This window comes from Pseudoliparis swirei, chromosome 10 (genome assembly GCF_029220125.1).
Source record: "Pseudoliparis swirei isolate HS2019 ecotype Mariana Trench chromosome 10, NWPU_hadal_v1, whole genome shotgun sequence".
NCBI classification, from domain to species: domain Eukaryota; kingdom Metazoa; phylum Chordata; class Actinopteri; order Perciformes; family Liparidae; genus Pseudoliparis; species Pseudoliparis swirei.
Window position 1 is genome coordinate 16886000 of NC_079397.1, and position 7297 is coordinate 16893296.

At 40.3% G+C, this 7297-nt stretch overlaps 1 protein-coding gene across 2 annotated transcripts in view; it reads left to right on the plus strand.

The window, feature by feature from the left end:
• The window catches only part of ptprz1b (protein tyrosine phosphatase receptor type Z1b), a 53806-nt gene that overhangs the window by 17702 nt on the left and 28807 nt on the right, over nucleotides 1–7297 (plus strand). For both annotated transcript variants that reach the window (XM_056424462.1, XM_056424463.1), the window contains exon 2: nucleotides 2158–2226. In XM_056424462.1, the coding sequence (XP_056280437.1) occupies nucleotides 2158–2226 (69 nt within the window). The remainder of the gene's footprint in view (nucleotides 1–2157; nucleotides 2227–7297) is intronic.

A 7297-nucleotide genomic window follows, 5' to 3' on the forward strand; every position in this document is an offset into this window, starting at 1 on the left:
AAATGTGTCCCGAGCTGCAAAAGCTATTTGATATAACAGCTTATAAAGTTTTATGTATATATAGTCATATTATATATTAAAAAACTATAAATTCTTTTATTTTTTTACTTATAGAACCAGAATAAAGACAATTGCTATTTTACAGTTTATAACTAAATCAAACTCTTATGAAGAGTAGAACAAATACACTGGTCAATTATTCAAGACAGCTATGCAGGTTTATCAGGGTTATGACGTCAGATAATCTAAGTCTAAATTTAAAATCTAAATCTTCTCCTTGCATGGTACTCAGTGGGACTACTTTCATATTGACGTTCCTACACCTCTGGGCCTCTTCACTGACTCAGCCTGTAATCCATCCCTTCAGGAAGAGTGACTTGGCAGCTTCATTTATTTAATAGTCACATCAGGATGCGTCGGCCAGCTCGACTCGATAAAGGGAGACTGATGTCGAGGTCTGGTTTTGTGCTTTCGCCTTTTCTAAATCTGGATGTGGCGAGTACACGGAGACGGCATGGGGAAGAAGAATAATTTATAATGTGCTTCAAAACCGGTATTATATTTTTGAAGATGCTTCTAATGCATCTTAATGCATTTCCACTCTTGGACTTTGCAGTGCTAATGCATACAAGGACAGTAAAAGTCCATTTCAATCGTAGTTTCCCTGCTTTAGGCCAAAGAAATCTTTGGGAAAGAAGCGTCTCTTTTGGGAAAGAAGCCAAAGTTGGCGAAACAAGTGTGAAGCCCAACATTACATCCCCAACCCTGTGGCTGCATCTGCATCGACGCGTGTTGAATATCCATCGACGCAGACATCCTTACAGACGATGCGCACATCTTCGTGCCTTCGCGAGTTCGACAACGACGACATAGTTTAATAAAACGTGTTTTTTTGTCCGACGAAGTTCTAACCCCGGCTGTTGTAAACAAAAGGATTTACAGCGAGCTCCTCCGTGCCACATGGATACACCTAATGCAGTAGTATGGTAGATAATTGTGCGTGACCTAAATATGACTCTAGACGCGGGCTTTCATCTCCTTGCAGGATAGGTGTTGGGTTTTTCTTTCCGCTCGCAGCAAAAGATCAACAGAGGGAAGCTCAGTGACGGGCTTGTCAGATGACATATGTCGTGCCTGTCTGTGCCGCCTCTGATCACATGGAATGTTTCGCTTGACAGCATCACCGCTGATACCCGGCGAGTGCATATAGGCGTCTTTCTCTGGCTGCAGAAAGCACAATGTTTATATTGCATGTTTGTAGTAAGTCACCGTTAATGTGAGTTCAATCTGGGGAAGGGTGACGCATGTTAATGTTAGGATTCTAAGTGAAACAAAAACATCTTGACTCTATGTGCTATAGTGTAATGTGGATAAATCCAAAAGCTTTACGTCATCATTCATCATCGTTTTGCTGACATATGGTGCTAAAATAATTATTTGACATGTTGAAATCTGGTGTGTTCTTAGTTAGCTAGAGCTGTGTTGGTGAATGTACAGCTAGTGTTGCTTCTGCCCAGTGTAGCCGATGCAGACTTTTTTTTTTTTAAACGTGCATTGTATCTACCGACCACCAGGGGGCGACTCTTCCGGTTGCAAAAACAAGTCGTGATTGTATAGAAATCTATGCATTGTATTGTAATATAATACGTTCCCTTATATACTGTAATATCTGGAGATGTATGAGGGGGTGGGGGGTAAATTAACAGTGTTTATGTATTAGTCTTTAAGTATTAGGGTATGCAGGTATGTTCATATATATGTTAATATGTGTGCAGGTTTTTGCATGTCTACCCGTATTTATATATACTGTATATTCTTTATTTTTTATTTTATTTTTTGTATGATTTTTGTCTGAGTACCGGTACCTTTGTGTGTACGTATTTTCTTTTGCGTGTCCATATCTCGAAAACCAATGAAAGATTCGATCACAAAAAAAAGAAATCTATGGGAAACTTCTCACTCGACTTATGTGAAAATATTAATTTCCAGATAGGTTTCTAAGTACCCTGCACATGAAGTTAAAGACACTACAATATAAACAAGTACACAAAACCAACCAGTTTATGGTCTCAATCTCTAGTTTTGAAGTCTTCTCTAAATGATGTTCATTTAGCAAAAACAAAAAGCTGATAACCTTTTTTTCTACCCTTTCTGTAGTCGTGGCAGCGGAGCCGCTGGTCCGAGGCCTGAGGAAACTCCCTGAAGACATCGACTGGTCGTACTCAGGTGTGTAGGAGTTCTCTTGGAGCTGAGGAAAGATATTCAACCGTCGTGTGTTTGGTGAACCGGCCGGTGTTCCTCGTGGGGAAGAGGGATTTAACAGGAAGTAGGACTGTTGGGTGTGCATGAGCATTTGTACGTTGGAAACAGGCTAATTTTATTCTATTTTATTATATATTAGTTATATTACAATTTGCAGCTTGTGTGTGTGTTAGCGTCTTCATTTTTAAGTCATCAGTTACGGGTCACGGGTACTGTACTTCGTGACCCTTTGGGTGTGCGTGAGCATTTGAAGGTTGTAAACAGGCTAATTATTATTTATTTTTTAAACTAAAGTTATATTACAATTTACAGCTTGTGTGTGTGTTATCGGAATTTTTAAGTCATCAGTTACGGGTCACGGGTACTGTACTTCATCAGAATCAGAATCAGAATCAGAAACAGTTTTATTGCCAGGAATGTTTACACAAACGAGGAATTTTTTTTGGTGGAAGGTGCAACATTTGGACATGACAAACAAACAACAATCAACACGACAGAAAGACAACAAGTAATGTGAAAGTGTTTGGGTGTGTGCTTCAAGTGGTGTGTTTTAGTTAAAAGTGTATGTTACGCGTGGCGTGTGTTTAAGTTAAAGTGCATGCAAATAAAGTGGCATGTGTGTGGAGGAGGCCTCAAGTTAAAGTGCATGTTAAAGTGACGTGTGTGGAGGAGGAAGAAGAAGGAGGAGGAGGAGGAGGGAGGAAGAGGAAGAGCGGGAAGAAGGAGAGAGAGGAAGGTGGAAGAAGAGGTGGTAGTCCTGGGGTGACAGTCAGTCAGTCCGGGTTCCATTGATGAGCCCGACTGCCGACGGAAAAAGCTTTTGGTGTGGCGGGTGGTCTTGGTCATGATGGACGCAGCCTCCTCCCGAGGAGGGACTCGAACAGGAGTGTCCAGGGTGGGAGGGTCAGCGACAATCTTTCTGGCCCGCTTCAGTGACCTGGAAGTGAACAGGACCTGGAGGGAAGGCAGATTGCAGCCGATAACCCTCTCGGCCGGCGGATGATGCTCTGCAGCCTGCACTTGTCTTTGGCTGTGGCTGCAGGGTGCCAGACGGTGATGGAGGAGCAGATGATGGACTCAACGATGGCCGTGTAGAACTGTACCATCATTCTCCTGGCAGGTTGAATTTCCTCAGCTGCCTCAGGAAGAACATCCTCTGCTGGGCCTTCTTGGTGATGGAGCCGATGTTCAGCTCCCACTTGAGGTCCTGGGTGATGATGGAGCCCAGGAAGCGGAAGGACTCCACAGCGTCGACGGGGGAGTCACACAGGATGAGAGGGGCGGGTGGGGCTGCATTCCTCCTGAAATCCACAACCATCTCCACTGTCTTTAGAGCGTTGAGCTCCAGGTTGTTCTGGCTGCACCAGGTCACCAGGTGGTCAGTCTCCCACCTGTAGGCGGTCTCGTCCCCACCAGGGTACGAGACCCTTTGGGTGTGCGTGAGCATTTAAAGGTTGTAAACAGGCTAACTATTTCTTAACTAACTTAATACTTAAAACTTAATATAACTAAAGTTATATTACAATTTACAGCTTATGTCTGTGTTAGCATCTGCATTTTTAAGTCATCAGTTACGGGTCACGGGTACTGTACTTCGTGACCCAACAGTGTAAAATCAGCCATTTGAATCTAACAGATGTTACACTACAAATGTATTATTAAAATGACATATCATTATCATAAGATTATTAACATTAATAACATCTCCATACATTTTCAGAAAGTATTCTACATCAATAATGAAACTAATATAGGAATAATAGAACGTAAACATAAGAGCAACAAGGTAAGTAAGTAAGTAAAGTGTATTTATAATGTATTTATCACAGAAGCGTCACAAAGTGCAGTACAGTAGTCAATTAACAGCATTTGTCAATAACAGGGGCCAGAATATGTCAACAGTTAAAAGAGAAAAGTACTATACACAGTAAAATATTGTGCAATAAAGCAATATGGCTTAAAAGAAGCAGGCCGTAGAATATTCTGTTGAACCAAATGCCAGTGTAAACAGGTATGTTGTGAGATGGAGTTTAAATGATACTATTGAATCTGAAGACCTTAGGGGTGCAAACACACGGGAACTCATTGGAAGCTGGATTGATCAAATTCAAGTTTCAATTGGAAAGTCCCAATGATCGAGGTTCCCTCTGCGTACCTTTCAAAACCATACAAACATTTCCTGGGCCAGACAACGGGGGGCGATCAAAACATAACCTTCTGCATTCTCGAATGCGAAGGGAATCATTGCAACACGACCAATTCGTTGAGCTCCAAAAGAATATTGCGGTGAATCCGACCCTCGGCCCTGAGACATGTTTTATTTATCCCCGCGTGTCTCTCCTCTCGTCAGAGCGGTGTGAACATCAATAGACGCACTTGTATTTTCATCTTGCAGCATTGTTTTCTTTCCCCCCCAATCGACTCCCAGGCACGCACCGGTTTGACGAAGTGTAATAGCTTCTGAAACCGTCTGAAAAGCCCGTCTGCAATGGGGATGAAGCCCCCCCCCCTCGTCTACCGCACCTCCATTTGTATTCCCGCTCTTCTCTCGCCGTGTGCTTTCCTTCTTCCCTTTTCCCGCCCCACACTTGTCTCCTTTCCCCTCCGTTGGGTTTTGAAGTCGATCATCACAACCGGAGGAGACGACTCGCTTCATTTTAGGATTCCACCGTAACGACATCCTGTTTTTCTTGTGTGTTTTTTTCTTCTTTTCTTGCTCTTGTTTCTCGCCCTGTGCACCGAGTCGTGAGTAAAATCATTAACATGTGAAAGAAACACACTTCATTGTGAGGCCACTAAGCACAGCTTTTTAGTTGGGTCACAAGTAGGAGGGGGGGGGGGGTAAAGGGAAATAAGAGGGGGCAAGAGAGTGAGAGACTGAGAGAAGGAGGGTTGAAGAGAAAGGAGAACTCGGCTGAAAGGAAGAGAGAGAGAGAAGCAGAGGAGGAAAGAGTCACATGAGGCAACATTCAAAATGAAAAAAAATGTCAACCCGCTTCCATCGTTTGTTTTGGTTTTATTTTTATTATTTCTAAATGACTAAAACCTAATTACGTATGTAGAGTATGTCTTTTTGCTTCTAAATTTAAATTTACATTTGTACGAGGATTCGGTCACAAAACGAAAGATATCAAATTTATTTATAGAAAAGTTATTCAAATGATTCAATTTAAATCATTCGGGAAATAATTTGCATTCAATTATGAATTAATCTTCGCATTACAGGATGAATTAGAAGCTGCTTAGAGTGTTCGGGGTTAAACACGTCATCTTTCCCTTTTAAATATCTATTTCATATTACTGGGAAAACACTACAATACTTCCTTTTTCATCCTTTAAAGACTTCAAAAAGAGAATTTGTATTTGATTAATTTGAGATTTGTTGCATATTTAAATCTGATCAGTTACGTCTGTGGCAGCTTGGTTTAAAAAAAAAAAAACTTTATTAAACCTATATGTAAAAGTATTAATAATAAAATTGCTGGTACACCGTATGTCTGCACACAAAAGCATCCCTCCTCCTCCTCCTCCTCTTCATTCCTCTGTGCTTTGTCTCTCAGGGGTCCCTGAAATCCTCTAGCCTGGAGGACCCCCCCCCTCCCAGGGCCTCATCTGGTATTCGTGTGCGTTTGTGCGCTCTGTTATTTTTTCCAGGCAAAATGCAAATTTTAATATTACAAAAAAACGAGTCTCGGAGTCTCTATATACAGGACTCTCAGAAAATTAGAATATTGTGATAAAGTTCTTTATTTTCTGTAATGCAATTTAAAAAAACAAAAATGTCATGCATTCTGGATTCATTACAAATCAACTGAAATATTGCAAGCCTTTTATTCTTTTAATATTGCTGATTATGGCTTACAGCTTAAGAAAACTCTAAAATCCTATCTCATAAAATTTTAATATTTCCTCAGACCAAGTTAAAAAGATTTATAACAGCTGAGTGTTTGTCAAGGCTCAGGAAACCCTTGCAGGTGTTTCGAGTTAATTAGACAATTCAAGTGATTTGTTTAATACCCTACTAGTTTACTTTTTCATGATATTCTAATATTTAGAGATAGGATATTTGAGTTTTCTTAAGCTGTAAGCCATAATCAGCAATAAATCAGAATAAAAGGCTTGCAATATTTCAGTTGATTTGTAATGAATCCAGAATGCATGACATTTTTGTTTTTTTAATTGCATTACAGAAAATAAAGAACTTCATCACAATATTCTAATTTTCTGAGACAGTCCTGTACATATAATGTATTTATTTATTATTTATAATAATAATAATAATAAATAAATAATATAGATATAATAATAGAATAAATAATAAAATAATAATATTAATTAATTATTTATTTATTTATTATTATTTATATATATATATATATTATTATTTATATATTTATAGATATACATATATACACTTCGACCTGTACTCTGAGTTGTGGTGGGAGATGTTCTGATTGGAGGTAGCTGCCCGAGGCCCCTCCCACCGGTGCAGACGCCACGGCCTTATTGCCGGGGGCCAGCTTTAGGAAATGGGGGCCTCCAGAACCAGGACTGTCGGATCCTGCTGCAGTGAAATGACTCTTTTTTTTTTGTTGGCTCTGGTGCTCGACACATTTACACTTTTGTCCTTTTAGCACTGCCAAAATATTTATTTTCCGGCTTCACTGTGAACGTTTAGATAAACAGTAAATCAGAGGCAGTCTGCGAATGTTTAATATTTAACGGAGTGAATCCTCAATCCCCCCCGAGACCTTTTCAATTTCACACGTCTAGACGGCGTCCTCGAAGATCACATAAACGGCTTATGTGATTTATACCCCGAGTCAAAGTAAATACATCATTTGACAGGTCTGATTGTCAGAAGGCTGTAGATGTGTGTGGTGATGCATCATTAACATAGCAGAGCGTGTGAGTGTGTGTGTGTGTGAAGTCTTCTCTCTGCCATTCATCATGTATTTATTGTGTAGCTTAGATCTTGTTAGGCTCTCTCCTATATGTGAGGCAGCCTGTGTGTGTGTGTGTTTGTGTGTGTGTG